Below are 27549 nucleotides of genomic sequence, written 5' to 3'. Positions count from 1 at the left end.
AAAGCACCTCAGAGCCACTAGGAAACAAGTGGTATTTTATTCCTTTTCGTCGTTGTTGAGGAGAGATCACGACACAGAGAACAGCAGTCCTGGTCACAGCGGCACGGTTTGGTTAGTTTCCACGAGAACACGATGAGCGGGAGGGGCGGGGTCTGATTTTCCACTCTCTTCACCAGCTTCGACCTCGTGCTGTTCCCCCTGCAGCAGGGCTGTGCGGAGCCCTGCCGGGTCCCTAACCCACAGCACAGCCGCTGCACTTGCCGTTCTGGCCGGCGACAGGCGAGCAGAGGGTGCAGGAGCCCCCGCTGCTGCCTGGCCAGTGGGATGTGGACAGAGAAGCAAAGGACCCCTGCTCTCCCAGCTGCCCCTCCCCAGAGCACCGGCCCCAGCTGAATGCACCCCTTCAGCCATCACCTGACAGAGCCTCAGTCCAGGGACAGGAGTCTGAGTCCAGACGAGCTGGGCTATAGATGGGCATCTTGGGAGCAGGAAAGGCTGGAGAAGGGGGTGGGGTTCCAGAGCCCATGGGGTTATTGCTGAGAAGATATGCAAGGGGCACGTTCCCCAGGGGCGGAGTAAGGTGGGGCAGATGGGCACCAGGGAAGGGGTGTAGCTGCCCCAGGGCAAAGCGGGCTCATCGGCTCCTTGCTGGGAACCTCCCACTGCCAAGAGACCTCAGAACAGACTTGGTCCAGGGACAAATATGGAAGCAAGGTTCTTATAAAAGGAGTGAAGACGGGCCATGTAGAAGGATCACGAAGGTGATGTAAACCTTCCCAAGTCCCAAGCCGATCGGAGACTCCGCCCGTGCCCAACCCCTCCATCCACCCGTAAATCAAGAGAAGGAACTGGCCTCTTAGGGACAAAGCAGACTCCCAGGAGTGGAAGGTGATGGGGCCATGGAGAGCAGAGACGAGCTGACAGCCACATGGCTCAGCTCCTGCCCGGGAAAGTGGGGCCAGGTTCACTAAGATACAATGTCATCCACGAACAAGCAGCCACAAAGACCACATCATCAGACAGACACACACACACACAGACACACGTCACAGGAGGCGGACGAGACCACAGGCGGCAGGGAGGCAGGGGTTGCATCATCAAGTTGAGGACAGGTGTCAAGGGGTTGGGGAGAGGGTGGGGGACACACAAGTTCTTGGCTTCTCCTGGGGAAAGATCTGTTGCTGAAGTGGCCGGTTTTCTTAAGCATCAGAATTTGCATCTAAAGGTTCAAGCAGCTGCCTTCAGGTTCTAGAGGTTGAAGTGAGAGAGAATTTAAATTAAAACGAAACTCTGGCTTCCTTTCAAAACTCTTTACCTGCTCGTCTCCCAGCCATTAATTAGGACAGACCCTCTGCCCACGGAAACTCCCAAGATGAGACCCACTCTGAGTGCCTTGTTCTCAGCAAGTCAAGGAGGACGAGCCTGAGAAGCAGGGCCAGGAGATGAAGGTGGAGGAGGGCGTGGAGCTCAGGAGAAGGGCTCTCTCAGGGGGATGGAACCTGGTAGATGTGGAAAGGAAATTGTTAAACCCGGGATTTCTATCTCAGGACACCTCCAAGAATCGCTCACAGTCCTGAGACTCAGGAAAACAGGGTTTCCGAGGAAGTTCTAGTTAAAAAAAAAAAAAGACAACTGCTGGCTCAAGGCTCTCTCCCTGGAGCCTTCCCACACCGCTCCCCAGATTCCGAGTTGCCAGCTGCCATGACATAGACAGAACACCGAGCTGCAGCTGGGATGCCTGCCTCCTGGATTGGATCTACGTCAAACTGAGGCATCTTTAACCTTCCCGAGGCCCAGCTAGAAGACAGGAGGTAATGAGCGCCACTCTGCCCACCCTTAGGAAAGAATTCAAATGCTCCACAAGTACCCTGTGTTATTACCGTGATGGTAAAAGCTGGTGTGTCAGGCATTTTACATCCAGAAATCTCCTTTAACTTACGATTTAGGATAAAGTATATCCCTTATTTGTGTGGAAAAAAAGGCAGAAGTGAGCTGATAGAAGACTGATCCCCGCCACGCCCCAGTATATTCCAGGGTATGTTATAAAGGGAGACGGGCAGGAGCAGAGGGGTGTAGTGAGATGCAGCACTCAACTACAAAGCCCTGAGCTCGAGTTCCAGCCGGTTACTTACTATATGTATGGCTACTCTGTCTGACCTCAGTTTCTTCATCTGTAAAATGGGGCTAAACCCTACCTGTCCTTCTTACATCTTCTGGCAGGCTTGAGTGAGTTTGTGTTTGTGGCAGCATTTTGAAAACTGTAAAGCATTTATTACTTTCCTGCATTACTGTTGATACAATGAACAATGGAAACGGATACTAAATAGAACTAAAAACAGCGCCCCTAAACGTCAAGAACTGATAATGCTGGTATGGGGGGGGGTCATATACTATTCTCCCTACTTTTACGTAGGGTTGGAAAGTTTAAAAATAAAATGTTAACTTTAAAAAGCGGCCTGAAGGTACTCTCTGAATCATCACTGAAAGCCATTGTCTTTATGCTACTTTGATATTAGGAGTATTTCACTGACTAATTCTCTCCCAAGTCATGCCCACATGGTAGCTAGGATGGCACCCTATCAACTTGACCGCTGGGTTGCTACGGAAGCTCTATTTCCCGACTGCTCATTCTGCGTGTGTGTGGTACACCTGGGAGGTTTCAATCCGTCTGTCTCATCACCCTTCAGACATGAGCCTCCTGAGAGCACAGCTCATAATAAAAGCTGGGCGCGTTGCAAGAGCTAGCCCAGTTCTTCCCTGATGACTCCTCGGCCGGACTTCAGTCAGAACAGTGATGGTGACAGGAAGTTGCAGGCAGACAGCATCTTACCTTTGTGCCTGAGGGCTGCACTTCAGTTCTCTGCTTTCTGGGGCTCCGTTGCTGGAAAGAGAACCAGAATGGAGGGTGGTGCATGAACCCCTCACCCCAGCAGGCCACCCCCTGCCGCAGCCGTGACTGTGCCTGTCTCTGGGGGGAACCTGACCCGCACAGCAAAGGTGACTCATGTGGATTTCGAGTCAGACAGACCTGGGGCAGATCCTTGTCCTGTTATTCGCTTGTTAGAGAACCTGGCACGTTCCTTAACTTTTCTGAGTCCCTTGGTTGTAAAATGTGGAGAGCGACGCCTACCCCAGGGGCTGTGCGCCCATTAAATGAGAAGTGAAGCACTTTGTATCATGCCAAACACTAAGAAGATTCCCTGTAAACAGCAGCCGTCAGGAGCAGCAGCCTGTTGGTGGAGGGGAGGGAGCGAGGCAGAGCAGAGGCCCCGGGGACCCCCCACTCTGGCACTATGCAAGCACGTCTGACCGGCCAGCTCTCAAGAGACGACGGCACCTGGCAACCGTCCCCGACCCTCAAGCTGTAGGAGAACCCTTGCCAATTCCCTCCATCCCACCTGGGCGGGTGGTCCTGACACTCACCATTTGCAGTGACGAGGTTCTCCACCTGGGCCTCCTCGTCCCCTGGAGCCCTGCAAGAGGATGAAATGCAAGCCCGTCAGAGGTCTCCAGGGCAAACCCAGAGAGCATCGCCACTCACCTTGCTGGGGCAGGGCCCTAGGATCCTTCTCCTCCAAGTCATAGTGGATCATTCCCCACCATGGGGCTCATGGGGCGGGGGAGGCCAGGGCCAAAGGGGATGTAGTCAGGGGAACTTACAGGCACCCTTCAATGTCGGCCCCTGAGAGAGCTAAGTACTGGGAAGAGATGGCCTAGGGCTGCATGGGGTCTTGGGTTGTGTCCTGCCACAGACTTTGGACTCCTGAGGTCCAGCGCTGCCCTGGGTTACCATGGTGGACTAATGGGTTGTGCCCTTAGGTGGAGGTAGAGGGTGGGCGAAAGGAACCCCAACATTCCACAAAGCTCAAAGAACCTCATGAGCAGGTGACCACAGGGCAGTGTCACAAATCCTGAAGAGAGGAGACAGATCTCAGGAGAGGCCCGGAGGCCCTCTGCTTCCCTTCTCCCAAGCCCAACTCAAGGGCCTCCAGACAAGGATCCAGCATCTTCTCCTCCTTCCCCCACCCCACACATACATCAGAAAAAGGAAGGATGGGCTAACCCTTGATGTTCTGACCTCTCCTCCGCCCCAAAGACTGTCTGACAATCCTCAAAACTTCCACCTCTACCCCAACACACACAGCCTGTTTCTGAGACAAGAATCCAAAAGCACACTCATTTGGGGTCACACACCACAGGCCCCTCCCTGTCCCCTCTTAGCGTCATCACCCCAGATGTCCACAGCCATGGCATCCTTACCGCGGCTTCTGGTTAAAACCGCACTTGCATCTACGACCTGAAAAGCAAAGAAACCATCCAAGGTCAATGTCCTGGCTTAGCCACAGCAGAGCTGCCCAGTGAGTCTGTGAGACTGTGCGAACAGCAGCCCCGACTCCTGGGCACTGCACGGTTTGCACAGCTGCATGCGGCGATCCCTGGTTGGAGCAGGGCTCTTTGGCGGCCAAGGTTCAACCGTCAGCAGTTTGGATGGCTACAGCACCACTGTCTGCTTGACCATGTAAACGCAGACAGCTCCATGCAGCCCAGGCTCACGAGGGGAAACACACGCAGGGGCACACCCCTTGGAGCACTCTAAAGACAGCCCCTGTCTCCTCTCCTGTGACTCCCCCACTCGCGCCCTGATACAGACAGCAGGGGGACAGCCACCTCCGCCCCTTCGTATCTGTGCTTGTTTTCATCGAGCACTTATTTTGTTCATGCTTCACTGTTTCACTGAGCACCTATTATGTGCCCAGCAGTGTACTAGGCCCTGGAGATAACTAGGAAGACAGACAGGCTCCTTCCCTCTCCAGGAAAGAGAACCGCCAGTCTCTTACACTGTTCCCCACTCACTTCACAGCTGCAGACACTGCCCTTAGAGTGAACAAAGGAACAAACAAACTTACTTAGGATAAGCAGGATCCCCACCGAGAAGAGGACCACAGCAAACACCAATCCCCCGATCCTCAGGGTCTGGTAGTCTGCCAGGGGAACAAGAGTGAGAGATGGAAGAGGAGAAGGGCCAGGGAGAGCATGTCCATCCCTCCCCTGGACGGGGCTGTGCCTCCCCCTCCCCACCCAGGGTCACCGTCCCTGCTCACCATAATGAAAAGGGTCCTTTTCTTTCTCCTGCTCAGCTGCTAGAAAAACAAACAGGTGTGGTCAAGGGGGAGACAGCTACACATCCTGATTCCCAAATATCCTACCCTGTCTCACAGGCCTCACTCCCCACAAAGGAATTCCTGGGAAACAGGGCCCATGAAGCAGAGATGCCCAGAGAAGCACGGAAGGGTGGGCCTGCCTGCCAGGGCCAGCCTAGAAGCCAAAGGCAGGTGCAGCTCAGAGCACCAATCAGTCTGCATTCACAACATCCACATTTATTGCTCCTTTGTATCTTACGTCATCATCAAAAGGCAGGGTCTATTTTCCTCTTGTTATAGGTGGGGAAACTAAGACCACGGAAGGACACGTGACTTGCACAATCTAGAGACTGATGTACAAGGCTGACTCCCAAAGTTCAGGTTAAAAGTCTACAGGGACCTGGTGGGCTTGAGGTCTGGAGCCCATGGGGAGAGGTGGGCAGGCTGGAATAGGGGCTGTGTTAGCTGCTGCCTTCCAGGACTTTCTTTGCTGACTAAAGGCGGGACAGCTGGTCAGACATGTAGAACCTGAGAGCCCCCCAACCCTAGTGTCCCAAAGGGCCTGGACCTTCCACCAGAAAGGGGTACTTACCATTGGCCAGGACCGCCGGGGCCAGCAGGACGCACAGGTAGAGCAACACCACCTCCATGGCGTCTGGGGACGGAGGGAGGAAAATGACTCTCTGGGTAGGAGACTCCCCACTCCGACCCTCAGCCTGACGAGGGCCCCAGCTGGATTCCCACCCCGACTCTGAGCTCTCTCCACACGGTGTGAGGTCAGACAACAGAGCCAAAGCAGCTGACGTTTATAGACTCCTTATGGAGTGCTCTGCATGCATGAGTTCAATTACAACAGAATCAGTTCAACTAGCAGGCACTGTGACTAACCCATTTCGCAGGTGAAGAGGCTGAGGTTAAGGAGGTGAAAGGGCAATCATGGTAGCGAGTAGCACTGTCTGGATCCCAAGGCAGCTCAGGAATGCCTCTGCCCGGCTGCCTCTCTGGTGCCAAAGTCATAAAACCCCAAGGGCTTGGGAGATCACATCACCTGTGTCCTCCTCTCTGGGCCACCTAGAGATGTGGCCATCTCTAGCTCATTAAGATGTCTGGGACTTTCTGGCCTGGTTCCCTACAACTGAGACCCACTGGCGGAAGTTCTTCTTTCTATCAGATTAAATGGGGCAGGTAAGCCAGGGGTTGGGGAGGAAGGCCTGCTGTTTCCTGGACTCTTTAGAGTAAACCCTGAAATGCTGACAGCTCTCCATCAAGGTACCCCTCACGCTCTCACCTCCAGAGTGCCCAGGTCAACTCTTCCTATACACTTTAGTTCATAATCCTCCAGATAGGTGGTCTGATTAAACAAAGGGAGCACGGAGACATGCTCTCTGAGCATCGGCGCCCTGGTCTCTCCTTCCCCAGAAAGGGCCTGAGACTTCTGCTCGTGAGCTCAAGCCCCTGGTCTCTGGGGTCAGTGGCCCCTGGATGGAGGCAGAGGGCAGGGCCGGTTGGTCCCTCCCAGGGATGGATTTCGGTGCAGTTACACACACCTCATTCCTGGGCTTAATTAAAGGAATGTGGTAAAGAGCCAGAGAGGAAAGGGGAATGAAACCCGAAACACGAAAGCCCAAGGCTGCTTCCTCTTTCTTAGTGGGGTGAGACTGGCAGCGGCCTAACCCCCTGCACACTGTCTAGGGGCCAGGACCATGCTTGCTCTGTCGGTTCACGCCCTATTCCGTTCCGGCCCCGCAGCCAGCAGCCCCCAGCTGCCCTTCACCTCCCAGCCAGCAGAGGTCAGAACAGCTCCATCCAGGGTCAGGCCAAGGCACAGACCCAGAACTCTGGACTCCCAATTCAAGGAGCGTTTCTCATAAGGCAGTCATTTGCCTTCAATGCTACTTCATTTAATATTTGTATTTCTTTTAAGTTTCATATTACATTTTATATGTACAAAAATATATGTGGGCTTCCCTGGCGCAGTGGTTGACAGTCTGCCTGCCAATGCAGGGGACACGGGTTCGAGCCCTGGTCTGGGAACATCCAACGTGCCGCAGAGCAACTGGGCCCGTGAGCCACAACTACTGAGCCTGCGCGTCTGGAGCCTGTGCTCCGCAACAAGAGAGGCCACGACAGTGAGAGGCCCGCGCACCGCGATGAAGAGTGGCCCCCACTCGCCGCAACTAGAGAAAGGCCTCGCACAGAGGCGAAGACCCAGCACAGCCAAAGATAGGTAAATAAATAAATAAATAAAATTTAAAAAATATATATATATATATAACACACATGTAATGAAACATAAAGGAAACACCCATTAAGTAACTTAAGAACTAGAACTTTATACGTACTGCTACATTTACTTCTATTTTCCTCCAACCCATCCCTCTGCCTTACTCCCAAAAGTAAACAGTACCCTGAATATATATTTTTAATCAGTCCCTTGCTCTTCTTCAAAAAAAAATTTTTAATTAAGATACCATTCACATACCATGAAATTCATCCTTTTAAAATGTATGATTCAATGATTTTAGTATATTCAGAAAACTGCAGCCATCAGCACTAAGAAACATTTCATCATCTCAAAAAGAAAGCGGGTCCCCACTGGCAGTCATTTCCCATTTTGCCTTTCTCCCAGTCCCTGACAACCACTAATCTACTTTCTGTCTCTACGGACTTGCCTATTCTGGACATTTCATATAAAAGTATCATAAAATACATGTCCTTATAGGTTCTTTGAGTTTATTCTATTGTTTTTTGCTTTAGATTTATCTTATGTTGGATGCCTAGTTCATTAATATTTAGCCTTTCTTGTTTTCTAATATCAGCATTTAAGACTATATAACCAGGGCTTCCCTGGTGGCACAGTGGTTAAGAATCCGCCTGCCAAGGCAGGGGACCCGGGTTCGAGCCCTGGTCCAGGAAGATCCCACATGCCATGGAGCAACTAAACCCATATGCCACAACTACTGAGCCTGTGCTCTAGAGCCTGCGAGCCACAACTACTGAAGACCACGCACCTAGAGCCCGTGCTCCACAAGAGAAGACACCGCAATGAGAGGTCCACGCACCGCAACAAAGGGTACCCCCTGCTCGCCACAACTAGAGAAAGCCCGCACACAGCAACAAAGACCCAACGCAGCCCTAAATAAATAAATAAATAAAAAGACTATATAACCCTCTAAGTGCCACTTTCACTCCAAATATAAGCTTTGAAATGTGGCTTTTTGATTATCGTTTAGTTCTTAGCACTTTAGACTTGCATTATAATTTATTTGACCTGTGCATTAAGAAGCATGTTTTTAAAATGTCCCAATGTATAGTAATTTTTAATTTGCCTTTGTTACTGACTTCTAACAAGTGCACTGTGGTCAGAGAATGTGGTCTGTAGGATATAGATACCTTGAAATTTACTGAGACTTGCTTTATGATCTAGTATATGGTTATTTATTTCAAAAATTATTCTGCGTAATTCCTTCATTGTTGGGAAGTTCTATATGCCCATTAAATTAAGATTATTAATGGTGTTATTTAGATTTCTATATATTTTCTCAGTTTTTGACTGTGTGACCTACCAAAAACTGAGATAGGTGCTTTAAAGTCTGCCACTGTGAGGAAGGATATATAAATTTATCCCTGTGTTTCTCACAATATTGTAACAGAAAGTTTAAAACTGTTATATTGTCCTGTGGGTTGGACCTTTTAGGATTATATAGGGATCCTGTCTTAAATTCCATTTTACTTTCTACTTTTCTGTGTCTTTATGCATTCTATCTTAAAAGAGCTAGATTTTTAAAAATTCAACCTGATTATTAACTGTCAAGTTTACTCCATTCAACTTTATTGTGACTATTGACATATTTGGTCTGATTTCTACCATCTGTTCTTCCCTACTTTTCTTATGTGTATTTCTCTTTCGACTTTTTTTTTTTTCTTATTCATTTTCTCCCTCTACTGCTTGAGAAATTACACAAGTTATTTCTAGTCTTTTAGTGGTTACCTTTGGAATTTTACCATTTGTATTTTCTATAGACTGAATGTTTGGGTTCCCAAAATTCATATGTTGAAACCTAATCCTCAATGAGATGGTATGTGGAGGTAGGCCTTTGGGAGGTGATTAGACCATGAGTGGGGGGAGCCCTCGTGATGGGATTAGTGCTCTTCTAAAAGAGACCCCAGGAAGCCCTCTTGCCCTTTCTTCCATGTGAGGGGTCCGTGAGGAGACGCTGTCTATGAACCAGGAAGCAGGCCCTCGTCAGATACTGAATCTGCTGGCAACTTGACCTTGGACTTCCCAGCCTCCAGATCTGTGAGAAATAAATCGCTATCGTTTATAAGCCTTCTAGTCTATGGTATGCTGTTATAGCAGCCTCTGAACAGACCAAAACAGTATTCAACTTAACAAAGATTTTAAAAGTCTAAAGTTAAAATGTATAATAGTTATTAGGTACAATACTCTTCTTGAAAAATACAAATCACCCCCTTCATGATATATATGCTATTACTGTACCAATTTTCAGTTCTTTTCTTAATCCTATGAAACAGACGCTAGTGTTTCTATTTCTTGGAAAGAACATTTGTTTAGATTCAACCACGTGTATAGTGGCCAGCCTTCAAGCGAGCCCCCAGTACGTCCTGGTATTCACATCCTTGTATACTCCCCTTCCACAGTGCACCAGGGTTAGTCTGTGTGACCCATAATATATGGCAGAACTGATATGTCACTTCCAGTATTAGATATAAAAGGCACCACAGCTTTCTTTTCCTGCTCTCTCTCTCTCTGGGATCGCTTGCTCTGGGGAAAGTTACCTGCCATGTCTTAAGGATGCTCAGGCATCCCTGTGGAGAGGCCCACGTGGCAAAGAACTGAGAGCCGCAGTTCAAAAGCCCACTAGGAAGTAAGCCTGCCACGAACCACGGAAGTGAGCCTGGAAACAGGTTCTCCAGCCTTCACTGACTGCCACCCTGGCTGCCAGCTTGAGTGCAACCTCATCAAAGACCTCGAGCAAAACCACCCAGCTAGGCTGCTGCCTGACTCCTGACCCTCAGAAACTGTGTGAGATAACAAACGTTTGTTGTTTTAAGCTACTGAGTTTGGCGGTAATTTGTTATGTTGCAACAGATAACTAATACAACTTATTTACTAACTCATTTGTTCGTGATTCCTTTTGAATCTCAGACCTCCATCAAGCCATTTTCTTAATTCCCAGAGAACATCTTTTAGAATTTTCTTTAATGAAGATCTATTAGTTGTAAACTCAGTTTTTGTTTATAATTTCACCCTTCGGGTGGACAGACTCTAATGTGATCCCCAATAATTCCAACCTTCTAGTATTCAAACCTTTGTGTAATCCCCTCCCCTTGAACAGGAGTAGCAGCTGGGACTTTCTTCTAGCCAGGAGAGGGGTTATTAGGCGAGCAGGGCCCCTCCTGGGAGTAGGAAGGACACATATCAAGGGTTCCAGGCCACTAGTCACTGCTACACCTTCCCCTCAGCTCCCCCCAATCACCTCCATAGATGCTCACGTTCAAGTTAATCCCCCACACACATACACACAGAATTCCTAGACGGGGTTATACGATAGCGGGTTCTGCAAGGGATAAGCAGGTGAACAGGACAGGGCGGCAAGGTTTGAAAGCAGAGGGCTCTGGTGTATCAGCAAATGTGAAGAGAGCTTCACAAAAGGCAGAGACTACATTCAAGGTTCAGCCAGCAGGGCACGGAAAAGGGGAGCAGGGAATACAACAGGAGACCTGGGACATTTCCATGGAGGAGTTGACATTCCAGCTGAACCTTGAAAGCAGGATGGGATTTTGATGGACAGGGGTAAGAAGAGAGAAGAGGAAGGGCATTCTGGCAGAGGACACAGCATGAGCAAAGGCAGTGAGAAGGGAAAATGGGAAGCGGGGATAACAAATAGTATTCAAGTTCAAGTTCGGTTCAAGTGGAACCTCAAGGTACTTCATTCAGTAGTGGTCACCTGGGCTTCCCTGGTGGCACAGTGTTTAAGAATCCGCCTGCCAATGCAGGGAACATGGGTTAGAGCCCTGGTCCAGGGCTCTGGTCCACATGCTGCAGAGCAACTAAGCCCGTGAGCCACAACTACTGAGCTTGTGCTCTAGAGCCCCTGAGCCACAACTACTGAGCCCATGTGCCACAACTACTGAAGCCCGTGTGCCTAGAGCCTGTGCTCCGCAACAAGAGAAGCCACTGCAATGAGAAGCCCGCACACCGCAATGAAGAGTAGCCCCCGCTCACTGCAACTACAGAAAGCCCACGCACAGCAACGAAGGCCCAATGCAGCCAAAAATAAATTAAAAACAAAACAAAAAAAGTGGCCACCTTTAGTGGCTTCCTCAGAAGGATTCTGAATGAAGTGGGGCAGGAGAGAGGGCCTTCATCCATTAGTAATGTCTACATAGCGCAGGAGGGGGCCGTGACAGCCATCTGCAAAGTATTTGCCATTTCTAGAGTAAGATACCTTCCAAAACAGTGAATAATTGGGTTGTGTAAAGCATGAGGGTGTGGGTGGTGAGAATTCTGGTAAGACACTTGGGAGACAGCCTCTAGAGGATCTTGAATGCCAGGCTAAAGAGTAAAGACCTGTCTTTGTATTCTAAAGAAAACATTCCTGATCAAGTTACAGTGAGCTGAAAGAAATACTGTTACAGATTTGAAAAGGGACCAACTTCGCTCGGTCAAACTGCTGCCCAGGCCTGGACTATACCAGCCACACCTCAGCACAAGCTTCCTCAGGGTGCCTCTTGGACCCCCACACCCATTTTTTTAAAATCCCGCTGGTACCCCTGGCACTGCCCTCGAGTCGAGTGGCCATGTACACATACAGAGCCTCTGACGGGACACAAAACGCCTTTCTCTCACTGATGCACCAGAGACTCTCTCTCTGCCTTCCCTCCCTCCCACACAGCTGCCCCTCTGTGTCCTACACCCTCCCAGTTCCCACACATTCCTTTATCCCAGAAAGGAAGCTGGGTTGCCTGGGGCTGGCTAGGGGGAGGGGGAGATTAAGAGGTGGTAGAAGTGGTACATCTCATTTCCAGGCCACAGAGTTTAAGAAGTAGATGGAAGAAAGGAGGGAGGGATCTTTGGAAGACAGAAAAGCAAGGCAGAATTGGGTGGAGCTGGGAGAGGACGTTCGGGAATATTACCTTAGCTTCCCGTGCATGTGAGGTCATGGACCCCCTACCTGGGGGTGCCTGAGGACCTGGCTCCCTGGGAGGGGGCTCTGGCGAAATCATCACTGTTAGATGGGGAGTCTTGAACTCTAGATCATTCAGATCATCCTCCCCATGTACAAAATGGAACCAGTCACATTTTGCTTCCTCGGCAGCATCTCCTGAGAAAGGATTGATTTTCCATTCATTTTTCTGCTCCTTTCCATACTCTCATTTATCTCTACATTGGTAAACAGCTGACACGTTGGGCGGCAATAGCACATCCATGTTAATTTTCCTCCCTGATCTTTCTGCTGTCTGCACACTTGCTTTTCTGCATGTGCAGGAGAAAAGCAATCAGAAGAGTTTCTCCGGTGATTATCTTTCCATCTGAGTCACATAATTTCACATAATTGCTGGGTAAAAGCTGTTCAGAAAGAGAAGCCACTAGTTGATGATCCAGCATCAGGCTATGTTATTTTTGATTACACGCAGCAGCGAGGTAGATCAGAATACCCAGTTCTATTGTGAAAATAACTCAGAAATGACCTCCCTTTCAAATGTATAGGCTCCAAATGACAGTGGAACATCATTATCTCATCCTCATCTCTGTCTCACTCAGCCCCCAAGGCCTCACCTCCCATCCCTTCCATCCCACCTGCTTGCCTTCCTTTGGGTTCAGCCCATCAAAAACATGCCCAGGGGTATCATCAAGGCCTGGGTACTGGCAGGATCCCCAGAGAAAGATGAGACCCCCTCTCCAGACAGCACATGCCAGAAGGGAGCCTTTTATGGGGTCACAGAATGCCCGAGCCCCAACGTTTAGGCTAACAGGTTACCCTAGACACGTTATTGTATGATTTAGCCTATGACGTATCCAAACCTTTGCGACAAAGAAGCTGGTGAAAAGAAAATTCCACTGTATATAAATAGGATATAACCAAGATCTGAGGTTTACCAGACGGAGTTAGAATCACAGAATGCCAGCGAATTCGAATGACTGAGATGAAAGCTCTTACTTTTTATTTGAGGAGACTGGGGCCCCAAGAGGAGGGCTGCAGCCAACTCGTCCAGCTAGTCAGGGGCAGAGCCGGGCCCAGAACCCACGCCTCCAGCCCCTGCCTACTGCTCTGGTCTGCTGGGATTGGGCAGTGGGCGGGCCAGGGCTGGAGGAGAGGAGCACAGTGATGGCAGCAGGGAAGGCTGAGCAATGCCTGAGAGCCCTCGGGCAGCCCAGCCGGAGCCAGGAAAGAAGACACGGCACCTCTAGGAATGCGGGTGACGAGGGCAGTGAGGCGGGGAGCAGAGAAGCACTGCCAGGCTCCTGGGCTCTCCATGAGAACACCATCTTGGGAGAATTCCCTGGCGGAAATGAGAGGAAATGAAAACTCTGGGATGGGAAGCCCATATTTGAAGCCTAGCTTGGGGCCTGGATTGGATATAAGAAATGATAATAATAATCACGATAAACAGCATACAGGTCAGGTGCTATTTCTGCTACTTTAAGTATTCATTCTCATTTAATCTTTAAAAGTAGCCTGTGAAATATGTGTTACCATCAAATCCATTTTAAAGGGAAACAAATTGAGGCAGAGGAAGAGCAGTCCCCTGGGGAGCGAGAGCTGGATCCCAAACTTCTGCCCAGCTCAGTCTGCTTCCCTGCTGGGGGTAGGAAGGGTAATCTTCCTGCTGTGAGTCCTGGATTCCAGCCCGCCCAGCCCCACATCCCAGGGGAGGGCTCACACCCACTCAGGGCAAAGGGCCATGATGGGCCACCTGCACTGCTGCTCCCAGAGGGCTTACCTCCCAAGCAACTGCCACTCTGTTCCTTACTCCTGTCCCAGTCCAGCGGGCTTAGGCTGCAAGGCTCAGCCCCCTGAGAGAATCAAATGAACTCTGCAAAGAGGGGTTCCTGCCTCTGGGTGAACATTTACCAACCAAGCCCTCTAACATTGTTGGCTTCATACATACTCACGAGAGTATGGACAGCAGCATGGACAGTGCCTGCCAGCTCACCCCCGAAAGAGAATTTCTATTCCCTTGTTGGACAGAGAGCTGTTCACTGGAGAGGGTGATTTTTTTTGGTAACAGATTATGGGATTTATGCTGTTGATTAGGTCAGAGGTGACAGCATGGTGTCGGGAGCAGTGGGGGATCAGCCACCTCCCCTGCCCACTCCAAGGCTATTACAAAGGTCAAGTGAGATAATATATGTGAAGGTTCTTTGTAAACTGTGAAGCTCTGTGATAAGAATACCTAATATTTATTAGGCATTCATGGCATGCCAAGTACCGTTCTAAGTGGTTTACGTGTACTAACTCATTCAATCCTTACAGTAGTTCTAGGAAATGGCTCTGATCATTCCCATTATACAGATGGAGAAACTGAGGACACAAAGGGTAAGCAAGTTGTCTAAAGTCTTTGCTCCCGAGTCCTCGCTTTTTTTTTTTAATTTTATTTTATTTATTTTTTTATACAGCAGGTTCTTATTAGTTATCTATTTTATACATATTAGTGTATATATGTCAATCCCAATCTCCCAGTTCATCCCACCACCACCACCCCGCCACTTTCCCCCCTTGGTGTCCATACGTTTGTTCTCTACATCTGTGCCTCTATTTCTGCCCTGCAAACCGAGTCCTCGCTTTGAACCACTCCACCATCCTGCCTCTCTGCCACCCGGTGGCATTGGGGCCTTGAACAAGTCACTCTACCTCTCAGAGCCTTTGCTTCTGAAACTGTAAAATAGGAACAATAACAGGCATCTCAGGAGCTGGGAGGATTAGATGAACCAGCCTCTGTGCATGCACAGTTAATTGCCCACACCTTCCCCTCTGGAGGGGAGACAGCTCCTCCCCCACTCCAAAGCTACAGGTCTACTGGGGGCTGCCAATCACAGCCCCTCCCTTGTTGCTAAAAGGACTGGGTTTGAGACTTCAGTATTCCCCCAGGGGCTGTCACATCGTCCGGAGGCAAGGGAAGAAGGGTCAAAGCAGCCAAGCTGTGAAATCTGGGGGTGGGGGGATCTGGCGGGGGCAGTCAGGCAGCAGCTCACAGGTGAAGAGCCCGTGGGAGAGAAGCAGGGAGAAGAGATGGGGATAGGGTACTGGCTGACCGTGCTCCAGCTCATCTGTTCTCAGCCCAGCGCTGCTCTGCCCATCCCACAGGCCGGCCGGCTCTATGAACCGGTAATCCCTGCCTTGCCCCCAGGCAGATGCAGTGCTGTTTGGGTCATTTGCGATGAAGAGATACCATGTCACAGCCGAGCACTCTGCATGGTAAATACCAACTGCTTTTTAAGTGTCAACTGTTGATTCTATCACCATCCCCCCAACCCTTTCCTCAGCTTCCACCTTTATTATCTAGCTTCTCTTGGGAAATGGGGAAGAGATACAGAGAACACAGCTGGGGAAAGGCCCCGGGTGCCCCCTTTCACTTCCCAACACAGGCGGGGGACAGGCCTCAGCCCGCAGAGGAAGCAGGCAGAGGAGGGCTCTACAGATGCAAAAGGCTCCCCAGAGCCACTGGCCTCCAGAAAAACAGGCTGCATCACCCAGGGCCACCAACAAGTGGCGTGGGGAGCTCAGATCTGCCTGGGACAGCAGGGACGGGGCCACATGGGTGAGCCCCTACCAAGAGACACAGAAGCAAGACAGGACCTGAGACAGAAGAGGAAAGAAACCCCAGAGGAAGAGCGGCTGAACGGGGAGGGGCCCAAAGAGAAGTGCGAGACAGGCAGGCAAAGGGAAGAGAAAGGAAGAGTCTGCAGGACAGAACGGAGGCTGGCCAAGGGGAGGGGCTCCCAGCAGAAACTGAGCAAGAGATGCACACGGTGACAAAGCAAGGAGAGGCGGAGACTGCTGAGAAAAGAAATCGGCTTTGTAGAAACATCAAGCAAGGCTCCACGCTGTCGCCCTCCCCATGAGGCCCCAGCTGGGCCCCCATCCTTGGCTGCCTGTGTGCCTCCACCATACCCTGCCTGCCCCAGTCACACGGGTGCTCCAAAGAGCAGAGAAGGGAAAATGCCCCTGGGCAGGGCGTGGGGAGGAGAGTCAACGGACAGCTGCAGCTCCTGGGAGAAGACATTTCATCCCCCTCCCTGACTGTAGGACAGCTGCCCAGTGGAAGACACAGGGTCTCTGCTGTCCAAGCAGCCTGCTGGGCAGGGCCGAGCAGACTTCTGCTAGACTGGGATACTGTGCACCCTGGTCCTCCTGCCTCTTGGATTTAAGGGAGGTTGAGGCAAGATATATCAGCTCAGAGACTCTTGTCCTACAGCCCCAGACCCTCGAGTGTACCTGTGGCTGTCGTTAAGACAAAGGGGGACCGATGGTGTTGTGTACGCTCCCCCCAACCCTGCTCCTGCTACCTGCCCACGGTGGCTGAAGGGGATGATGAGGGTGATGGTGGTGATGTTGATAACACCAAACATCTGTAAGACACCCGACTCACCAGGCAACGTCACAAGCATTAGCTCAAAGGAACATCACAACTGCAGGCGATGTTGGATATCATTGCCATTTAACAGATTAGAGAAGGTGAGGCTCCGAGTTACGTTGCCTCGTTCAAGGCCCCACAGCTAACAATGGCACAGCTGGCATCGGCTCCTAATTCTGTGGATGCCACATGCTAGGCCCTTTCCACTCTTCCTTGTTGCCTCCCTGGCACATGTGGCAATGCATGGGGACTAAGGGAAGTCACAATGCTGACCTTGACCCAAGACCATGCAGGGCTCATTGGACGGGAGTGTTCTTACCCAGGCCAGGGGAGAAAAACCAGTGTGAGAGAATAACCCAAATAAAATTAAATAGCTTTATTTAACTTTGGCATGTATTATGTCATTTTTTTCCCTTTCACAGTTTCCTGCTCAACTCTATTCTGTCTACTACGACTGATGTGAAGGCTGGGACCCTGGAGCCCCTCAGGAGGCGGGAGGAGGCCTGGCATATCCTTCAGCCATCGCTGGCCCCCAGCTATTCACAGGTCTTCCCGTTGCTCCCAGCTGAGCTTCGGCACCACCACGGGCTCTCTTCTCTCCCTCCCCAGTCTCCCCACAGCAGCTGCTGGGCACCCTGATGCTCTCTGCCTAGCAGAACATCCGTGTATTTATGCAGGGAGCTACACAGCATCCCAGACCAGTTGTAGGGCATCCTGTCCATTGGAGCTAAGCTCACAGGGGATGCCAACAGAACTACCAGCCCAGCAACTGACAGCCTTTCAGAGCAGACTGCCAAGCTGCAGATCCCATTCTCTTCTGGTATGGTTCAGAATTAGATTAGGGTGTAGAATTGAAATAAAGACCACCCCTACTCAAAAATATATCCACGCCCACAACATTCTCCCAAGGAGAGAGTTCTTAATTCAACCAAATGCTTCGTTTAAAAGGTAAATACTTACATTCCTAACAGTTATTTATATCTCGGCCTGAGTTATTTAATCAGATTGCTTTCCAAAGAGCTGAGATCCGCCTGCACTTAGGTGGAGAAATTGGTGGAGAAGAGAGGATAATTTTGGAGCAAGGTGTAATTTTGGAAAGAGTGGCATCATTATCCTTCCAGTAACCAAATTAACAAACATTTCTTGATGGCCTACTGCTGCCCAGGACCGTAGTCATCACTGGGGGAGCTGCAGCAACACAGTCCCTGCCTCACGGAGCTTACAGTCTTAACTGAGTTCACAGGATTTCCTCCCCGCCTGCCGAACTCCATGTGGTGTCGGTGGCAAAGTCCCAGCCACGCTGACTCCTGCGTTATCTCTATCATCTTCTCTCCCGTTGCTTGCTCTATAGTTCAGACCCTCATTATTGCGCCCCTGGGCTGCTGGTATGCTGATCACTTCTCTCCCAAACTCAAGTGTATCATGGTGCTTCCGTATTCTATTTATTTTTTAAAAAATCAAAACTTTTTATTCTGGCATATAAATACCTCTAAGTCTATCCCCTTTCTATCCTTTCAGTATTTTCTCCCATTACTTTCAGCTAAGATGGTCTACTCCCATCCCCTGCCACGCGTGTTTTGATCTCCAGGCCGTTGTATATTCTGTTCCCTCCACTTAGAATGCCCTTCCCTCCCCTGTTTATTCCAGTTCTCAGCTCTGGCTGTGCCTCAGGATCACATGGAGAGCTTTTTCATAATAATAATAATGGGGATCAACTATGTCCCATCAAATTCTAAACTCTGGGGGTGGGACTAAGGCATCAGTAATTTTTAGAATCTCTCCACTCATTCTAACGTGTAGCCAAGGTTGAAAAATGCTGTCTTTGTCCAACTGCCACTCCAGCCCACGGGCTGACTTTCTTTCTCCAGCCTGTGACCTGTCATTAGCACTGATCTGCCACACAGCACATTCTGGTTTAATGCTCTCTTTAATAAGGTTCTCCTGCCTGGAAGCTCTCTGTGCTACTCCACAACTTGTAAGACCTGGGGCGGTGCAGACAGCCAGCGAGTGCTGGTTGACAGATCGATGTTTGTCTCGAGGAGTGGAAAACACAGCTCTGATCACCAGGCCCTGGAACCCTGCTGAAGTGGGGGCACTAAAAGGGACTGGAAACCCAGCGCTGTCAACATCGACAGTGATGAATCGTGCTGATGTGATAAAAGTTGCACTTTACCTTTGTGATTTTCCTCCACCAAACCCATAAGCCCAGTCTTATCACGAGAAAAACATCAGCTAAATCCCCATTGAGGGGTATCCTGCGATATACCCGACCAGTCCTCTTCAAAAACTCTCAAGATCATCAAAAACAAGGCAAGTCTGAGAAACTGTCACAGCCAAGAGGACCCTAAGGAGACACGACAACTAAATGGGATGTGGTTAACTGGATGGGGTCCTGGAATAGAAAAAGGACCTTAGGGAAAAACTAAAGAAATCTGAATAAAGCATGGTCTTTAGTTAATAATAATATATCAATATTATTTCATCAATTGTAACAAATGTACCACACTAATGTAAGACATTAATTGGGGAAACTGTGCAGGAGGGTTATATTGGAACTCTCTGTACTAGCTGTTCTGCTTTTCTGTAAATCTAAAATTTTTCTTTAAACAGTCTATTAAAAATAACTTAATAAATTTTTAATTCATTTTAAAACAAAACAGCTCCCCAACCACACATGCTCACCTTCCTGGCAAGCGGTGTGGAGCCCTGTGCTCTGCTGGTGGTGTCTGATGTTTCTGTGATAGGGGCTGGGCTTCTGGGTCAGACCAGAGCCAAAATCCAGCAAAGGCTTTTAGAGCTGCCTTTTCAAACAAGTGCTTTGGGTCCAACCAGAGGTTGCTGATGGACCTGTACCCTTCAGAGGAACATGCAACGTGTTCCCTTGATTTGCATGTTAAACGCTCATCAAATAAGCATAAACATAAATTATTCTCTTTAATAGCCTAACTATAAAATTCCAGAGAAGGGCTGAAGAGCAGAGAGAACTCAAAGCCTGGGACTCAGGAGAGAGCAGAGGGTGGTGACATTCTCACAGGCCGAGGGGCTCACAGTGGCTGCTGTCACTTTACTGAATTCCCTGCACTGCCCCAGGGCAGCTGGACCTCCTTACAAGCAGGGCCGGGCCTCTGGCCCCCATCATCGCTGCTGACACCCACCAGGGTGGCCCCTTCCTACCAGGCCCCTCTCATCACAAGGGCCCTCAGGCCTGGCAGGGCCCCCTTGTGTAGCCCCATCCCTGGGTCTGCCCCACCGTCCTTCCTTCAGGGAGGAGGGCACCCCACAGCTGGGAGGCTGGAGGCTGGGCCCGCTGGTCCCCATGACTCAAAGCTCTTCCCATTCCGTAAGCCCAGACCCAATCCAACCTGGCTGCACAGGGGGCATGGGAGGGACAAAACTGCTTTATCACGTACAGAGAACTTACTATTTTAACTCGGAGGCACCTTTATCTTTAATGTGGGATTACTTCTGAGGCAAAGGAAGAAAAGACCTGACCACAAAAAGAAATAAGACCCTTTCCCTAGAAGCGGACACACTGAATTCACAAATCACAAACACAGGCCTGGTTTCTAAAAAGATTCCCTGGAGAGACCTGAAGCTGGCCCACCAGCAGGGTCAGAGGGCCTTGCTTCCCCCTCCCCCATCACTGCCGACTATGACCGTCTTTGCAGCGCCATCCCAGACATCACCCTGTGGGCTTGTCCCAACAGCCCTCAGAGGCAGGCACACAGGGCAGCGTTGTGCGGCCAACCCCAGCACAGGCCGGTGATACAGTTGTCCAGAGTGAGTAAGGGAGCGGGACTATGCCTGCCACCTGCCAGCCCAGGGGCCCGCGCCCCTGCCCCCCGGGGGATCTCAGTCCAGTTCTGGGGAGTCTGGATGGTGGGCAGCCTACTGACAAAGGCCCATTCAAGAGAGGCCAGACGAACAGTCCTAGCGGCAGAAACAGAAACTCGGAGCAGCGGCCAGAGGCCCAGGGGCCAGGCCCGAGTAACCCTGCCCACAGCCAGACCACAGTCCCTGCCCCTTCCAGCCTCCGCTCAACAGCCCACCTCCTCTGAAAGCACAGCTCCGGGAGGCGCGTTTGAACCTACAGGGCACTTTGTCTATGCTCACGTTGTCTTGAGGGTAGAAATGACACAGGGATGCACCCTGACCCGTGGGCCTGCATACCTGGAAACCTGCCCAACCTGGTCCCGTCGCCTGCGTGGAGGTTTACCCGACCTCTGCTTCGGGAAATGCACTGTCTCCTCCCTCCTGCCACACGCCTCATTGCCCCAGTTCCCACAGAGCCAAGGCCCACGCCTGTCTCCAGGTACCACCATCACGACCATGTGCGTCTCTCCCATCAGACTGTGAGCTCCTTGGAAGCAGAGGCACATTCTAGGCATCTCTGAAGCTCCAACACTTTGCATAGTAGCTGCTCAGTAAATGCCCATGCCTGAATGAATGGATGCTTCAGTATCATTATGCCTTTAGTCATAATCCAATCTAAGCCCAGAATAACTTGAGGATCTGTGTGGAATTTTAAAGGAATTTTAAAACTTTCTCAGTGCTCCCCTGCCCCCACCTCCTCCAGCCAGCTCTCCAGGTCTCCGTCAAGCCCCAATCACCAAAACGCTGTGATGAATAAGCTTCCTTCCATCGCCTTCAGCCCTTAAACACCTCCAGACCTCCGATAGGGTCTGACTCTTAGTTTTCAGACTCTACCAAAGGAACAGGCAGACTGAAATGACACATGGACATAAAGGAATGTATCCTTCAGGTATGTGTGGTGGGTACCTGGGTAGCAGTGACAGGTGGGAGAGAGCTTAGAGGGACAAGTGGGCTTTCACTGTGCCCTGGTGGGTGAGGACTTTTTCCCACATATGTTCAGTTCACAGATGGTCTCTGGGCTTTCTCCATGTCTGACACTGTGCCAGGCCCCGTCTGGGGCAAAAAACAGACCTTGCCTTTGAAGAGGTAGGAGCGGGTATGGGGAGCAGGTGTGGGGAGCAGGTGTGGACATAAGTAGCTAAATGAAGGCTCAGTAGGCGTGTACTCTAAGGGAAGAATCAACCGAGCATTTCACGGGTACCAGGAAGAGGAAAGCTTGTCTGTTTACTTGGAATTAGGAAAAGCTATTTGAAAGAATGAGCACTGGAGAGAAGCCTCAAAGGATGCTATAACAACAACAATGTCATTTTAATAATAACCATGTGTCATTATTATTACTATTGTTATTATTATAGCAGCTAGTATCTACTGAGTGTTTACCATATGCTGGGCACCAAGAAGCATTTGACATAGCTTACCCCTGGCTCAAACCTCATGCCCATTTGACAGATAAGAAAACTGAGGCTTAGAAGAGTTAAGAAAACTAGGAAGCGTCAGCACCCAGATTACAGCCCAAGTCTGTGCGTCTCCAAAGGCCGCTACCCCCTACTCAGCTCATTCCTGTTAGGGCCTGAGTGGAGGCAGAGGGTAGGAAGTGCAAGGCTCAGGATGACCATCTGGAGAAGGGGCCTGGAGCGATGGCTGCAGCCGAGTTCCTGAGAGCCTCGAGGGCCAGTGCCAAGTACCTGTCCTCATTAATAGGCAATGGAGGGCTTCCCTGGTGGCGCAGTGGTTGGGAGTCCGCCTGCCAGTGCGGGGGACACGGGTTCAACCCCTGGTCCGGAGGCTCCCACATGCCACGGAACAACTAACCCCACGTGCCACAACTACCGAGCCTGCACTCTGGAGCCCGTGAGACACAACTACTGAGCCCACATACCACAACTACTGAAGCCCATGTGCCTAGAGCCCGTGCTCCGCAACAAGAGAAGCCACCGCAGTGAGAAGCCCGCACACCGCAACGAGGATCCAATGCAGCCAAAGATGAATAAATAAATAAAACAAATAATTTTTAAAAAAAATTTTTTAAAAAAAGGGCAATGGAGAGATCGGACATATGGGGCCACAAGGTCAGTGGTAAAAGGATGGGGGCTGAGAAAGTGGAAGGGAAGAGGCGGTCACAATGGTCTGGGTGAGAGACTGCACCGGGGTGAGGTGAGAGGGTGCTCGGGAACCTGTGAGCTCATGCCTGTGTGTTAGGTATGGAGATTACGTATGTGTGAGAAGGGGAGAGTGTGTGCCAGTGTGAGCGACACACGAGCAAGCGTGGAGCCCTGCTTGTTGAAGAAGGACGTTGCAGGGCCTTCCCAGGGGAGGTGCGGGTAAGGTCAGCTGGGGAGAGAGGGAGGGACAGGGCTAATGGATGGATCTACCGGTGCAGGAGGGCTCCGGTGAATGAAACCAGCATCTGACTTTCTCACAGCTCTGTGGGTCCTGGGAAGCCCACTGGGCCTGGCATAGAGGAGGGACTCAGTTAACATTTGTTCAAGGCATGGCTTGTATGAATTTAAGACCTCACCTCTTGTCCCTTCCCAGGCCTGGCTTTGCCCTCCAGCTGCATGGGGGGCACTGTCATTCCAACTAGATCCTCCCTCATCCCTGGCTTCAGATCAGATCTTCTGCGCTCAGCAGCCACCTTCCCATGGTCCCAGCCTGGTTCCCAGGGCCCCAGCCCCGCTCCCCCTCGCATCTTTGTAACAAGCGTGTTCCTGTGTGAGCTCCAAGTTGACTTCATACTTTCCCAGGCCAGAGGGCCCCTCCTCCTTCCCATTCCAGAGAAGAGAAGATGATGCCAAATTGGTCCCAAGCTTTTGTCTTGGCCAGAGACACCCTGCTTCTCATTAGAGACAGAAAACCCTGATCGGCACCTCCCGTCATGCTCTCCAGCTGGTCCAAGGCTCTCCGTCCAGAGGATTCATAGACCCAGCAAATGATGGCCTTGGACCTCATCCTCTCCAGAGACCACATCTCCCAAGACTCCACCCAGCCCCAGTTTTCATCCTGGCAGAAGAGACCAGGTGCACATGGTGTCCAGGGGGACTGGCTACTGCAGCCGGAGAGAAAGAAGCCCAGTCTGAGCTTCCTCAGCATCTCCTGGCCCACAGGGTGAAAGGGGAGGCCTTCTCCGGAGTGACCGGAGACCAGCCCCTTTCCTGCTCAGCTCAGCTACAACCCTGTGTTATGAAATCATGAGTACAGTTTGGCACCCGGAGAGAAAAGGGATCTCTTTCAAGACTGTACAATCTATAAAAATTAGGAGGCAGAAATGCCTTAGAAATCATGAAATCTAGCCCCTCTGCTGACGGACGTGGAAACAGAGGTCTAAAATCGTGGAGGCTTTCAGTTGCTTGAGATCAGTCTAAACCATTTCTGACTTTTGCCAGAAACCCCGTTTGCATCCTAAAGGATATCTGTGGCATGAATGCACTTCCCCCTGGAGCACAGCCAGGACTACAACCTGGGTCTGTCTCCAGTTCGCAGCCTTTCTGCTACAGGCTCTCTGCCTCCAGGGGCTGTGCCTGTCATGACTGGTTTGCTTCCTCCAGGGTGTTCAGGCAGAAGCTGGTGGGTGATTTGTCAGACAGTGAGTCCTGGGGGCTGCCTGGCACAGTCTGCCACCCAGATGGCAGCCAGCTAGGTCCAACAGGGCTGGGCTCTGACTTACGGGGGGTCTGGTGGGCTGGCTTTCCTATGGCTGTGGGGAGTTTCCAGGGTCTAGGGAAGTGCTCCTCCTGGCCCCTCTCCAGGCCACATTCTCCCAGAAAATAGGATGGAGCAGGCTCCCCACCCACTAGGGCACCCACACTTTGAAAGGGATCCTGGTCCCCAGAGGATTGCTGGCAATAAAGAAAAGAAGGCAAGTGATGTGGGACAGGAAGTATGGGGGTCACAAATCCTGGCTAAAGAGTCAGAGGCCTCAGCCACAGCTGGGTGTGTGACCCCGAGCCTCAGTTTCCCCATCTACGTGATGTCCTGATTGGATGTTCCCCTTCCGGCTCTGAGAAATCTAGGACTCTGAGGTCAGGGACTGTGTCTTCCTTCTCACCCTCATGGCCCTAGCAATGAACACATTGTAAGTACTTAAAACAATTCCTTGAATAATTGAATGAAATGGGGCCTAAGTCAGTCCAGAGATCACAAGGCGGCCAGGAAGGAGACCCTTGCCTCCGGTGACTACCACGAGGACCCCTAGAGAAGCGACAGGTCTTAGAAAAGCCCTGGCAATCCAGGAGCCCTCTGCAAACCCACTTCCTCTCCTAGATGCACAGATGTGGCTGGCGGAGCCAAGGAGAAAGCAGGAAAGTGTACCTGGGGGGAGGGAGGATAGCCTGGACCTCCTCCCTGCCATCACCCTACCTACACTTTCTACACTCACCTGGCTCCTCTTTCTGGCTCCCCTCTCCTCCCAGCCCCCATCCAGGCTTTGTCTCCTCTCCCTGCCCTCTCTGCTCTCCGCTCTCCACTCTCTGCTCTCCGCTCTCCAAACACAGTCACACTTTTCCTCCCTCCTCTGGGGAGGCTCAGAGCCTTCTGCTGGTTCCAGAGCTGCCTGATCCTCTGCTAGGCAGGAAGCCTCAGCAGCAGAGTCCAGCCTCCTAGGAGGGGCCAGGAGCCTCAGGCTTTCTCAGGGTCACGGCAGGTAGAAAGCTGCCATGGAGAGATTTAAATTCTGGTCCATGCCCAGCCTCTTGCATCTAGCTCCTAGGAGAGGGGCTGCCCTCTGAGGACATCTGGAAGTGCATTCCTCTCCACCTTCTTCTGCAGGGTTCTTGGGGAGGTGTTTCCTTCTGGCCTTCTTGAGCCTTCCCCTACATGCTCCTTGGCACAGAGCTAGGAAACTGCCCTCTCTCTTCCAGCCAGAGACCTACTGCGAAGAAGTACTGCGTGTGTGTTGGGGAAGCAATGGGATGTTATTGCTGGTATGTGTGAAAGCACACACCGTGCGATGACAGGGTGTACGTGTGGCATTGGGGGTGACGTGTTGTGGTGTGGTATATGTATGGTGTATTCGGCGTGTTGTGTGGTGTACGTGTGGTATGATATATGTGTGTGTGGTGTGTTGATGCAGTGTGTGTGGCAAGTAGGATGTGCGGTATGTGTGTGAGTGTATAGGTGGTGTGGCAAGTGTGCATATGTTTGGGGTGTGTTTGTGATGCGTACTGTGTGTTGGGGGGCCTGGATGGGGTAGGGGCCACATCACTTTGAGCTGGGAGCTAGCTAGCTCTCCAGGGTCTCCTACTCTGAGAAGTCAGGGATAACCAGTATCTAGGCAACCATGTTGGGGGGAGGGGAGGAGATATGGAGGTAAAGAATGGGCAGGAAAAGGAGGGAGGCTGAGAATTGAAGAGGGGTTTCTATGGCAACTACCGGGCAGGTCACGTGAAAAAGGCTAAGTTGCGGAAACAGATATACATATCCACACATACACAGTATGAGGGTACTGGGCCCTCAGAGAGGGATCCTTCAACAGAGGACGTGGGCTGCCCACTGATCCATCTCCAAACCTGGAAATCTGGGCCCAGCCAGAGAGCACAACGCCAAGGAGACAAAGCAAGTGGAGACAGAGGCCCCATTCGTGGCGAGAAGCCCCGGCAGCCACAGCCCACCGTGTCTGGAGGTGGGCAGCAGGGGCCTAGCCAGGCCCATTGCTCCAGTGTGGCTGCTCCCGGCTCCCACCGTCGGGTGCTCCCTTTACCCGCCGCCACTTGTAAGAGCCCAGAAGCGAGCGCCAGTAGCTCCGGGCGGCCCTTCCAAGTCTCCATGGAAGCCCAAGAGACACAATGGGGAAGGCTGTGCCAGGGCCAGCCCTGCTGGGGAAAGAGGGCTGGGTACCAGGAAAGGAGGGAATGGGGGGGCGGTCGGGGCCCCCTGGAAGAAGCTAGGACTGGTTAGACGAGAGGAGAGGAAAATTGATGCAGACACTCTCATGAGCCCCACGCCCTGGAATCAGCCTTCCTTATCTGCCCCCATTCCCAGTGCCCACTGCCGAGCCCCAGCTCTCCCTGTCCCCCAAGCACCGAGCCAGCAAGTTCCATTTTGTATGGTTATGTGTGCACACACACAGCCGGCCCCCTCCCTCTCTTCACCTCCGCACACTCCACTTAAAGAGTCCAAGCTTCCAAGTAACAAAGGAAAACCCCCTGGACACAGCGGAGAGCAGCCCTTTCCCCTTCTCCCAAAACCGTAGCCCCAAGCTCCAGGTAGCGGTAAGCCCCTTTCCAGAACACCTTCACTCCCACCGCCACGGCCTGCCTCCCCTCGGCAGCCCCTCTTCTCTTCCGACGACCACCTCCGGGTTTCCATCCCCTGCCCGGTTTCCGCGGCCCAGGCGGCAGCTGCCCGGCGAGGACCGCTCACACCCACCGAAACAAACCAACCCTGGCAGCATCCCGGCGCCCCGCGATCTGTCCCCACCCCAGCCTCTCTCCCTCTCCGGAAGAAGAACCCAACTTTGCCACGACCGCAGCCACTTACCTGCACGGCGCGGTCCCCTCCGAGACAATCCCAGGAGGATGCGCGGAGTCCAGAGGAGCCTGGGAGCGGCGGGGCTGGGGGCAGGGCTGTGGGCGAGGCTTTCTTTTTTTTCCCGCCTCCCCTGCTGGGAAGGGTTGGGGCTTGTTGGAGAGGCGCGTCCTGCAGGGGTGGGGAGTGGTGGGCGGGAGCTCAGCCGGGGCTGGGCTCCGGGGACCGCGATGTCACCGTCCGCCGACCTCCGGCTGGCGTCCGCGCGCAGACCCTCTCCTGCTCGCCGCGCGCCGCCGGCTCCTCGGAGCGCGCCGCCGCTGCTCCCGGGTGCGGGAGAGATTCTTTTTCAAAGGGCGGGCCGCTCCGAGAAGCAACAGGAGACCGCCGTCGAGGGCGCGGGCCAGCGCCGGCGCGCATTCGCCGCCAGCTGTGGCTTTTTGGTTTTCCTCTGCTGAGGGTGGGGAGG

The 27549-nt window shown here is 51.7% G+C and overlaps 1 protein-coding gene across 3 annotated transcripts; it reads right to left on the bottom strand.

Moving 5' to 3' along the window:
- Positions 1 to 15: 15 nt before the first annotated feature.
- On the bottom strand, positions 16 to 27233 carry FXYD6 (FXYD domain containing ion transport regulator 6). Of its 3 annotated transcripts, none has more exons than XM_027082207.1 (8): positions 27093 to 27233; positions 5734 to 5796; positions 5103 to 5138; positions 4908 to 4982; positions 4261 to 4297; positions 3424 to 3473; positions 2831 to 2881; positions 16 to 1248 (listed from the first exon to the last, which is right to left on the bottom strand). In XM_027082207.1, the coding sequence occupies exons 2-7, from the start codon at positions 5789 to 5791 to the stop codon at positions 2853 to 2855; spliced, it is 285 nt and encodes a 94-aa protein (XP_026938008.1). In that variant the 5' UTR covers positions 5792 to 5796; positions 27093 to 27233; the 3' UTR covers positions 16 to 1248; positions 2831 to 2852. The 3 variants fall into 3 exon arrangements, with proteins under 3 accessions (XP_026938008.1, XP_026938006.1, XP_026938007.1); XM_027082205.1 differs by having other exon boundaries at positions 5103 to 5141; positions 27093 to 27223; XM_027082206.1 differs by lacking the exon at positions 27093 to 27233 and adding an exon at positions 12303 to 12362 and having other exon boundaries at positions 5103 to 5141.
- Positions 27234 to 27549: the final 316 nt, after the last annotated feature.

The sequence above is a fragment of the Aethalodelphis obliquidens genome, unplaced genomic scaffold (genome assembly GCF_003676395.1).
Source record: "Aethalodelphis obliquidens isolate GAN/ISIS:26980383/991018 unplaced genomic scaffold, ASM367639v1 scaffold46, whole genome shotgun sequence".
NCBI lineage: Eukaryota > Metazoa > Chordata > Mammalia > Artiodactyla > Delphinidae > Aethalodelphis > Aethalodelphis obliquidens.
This window is presented reverse-complemented; position numbering and strand designations above follow the sequence as displayed.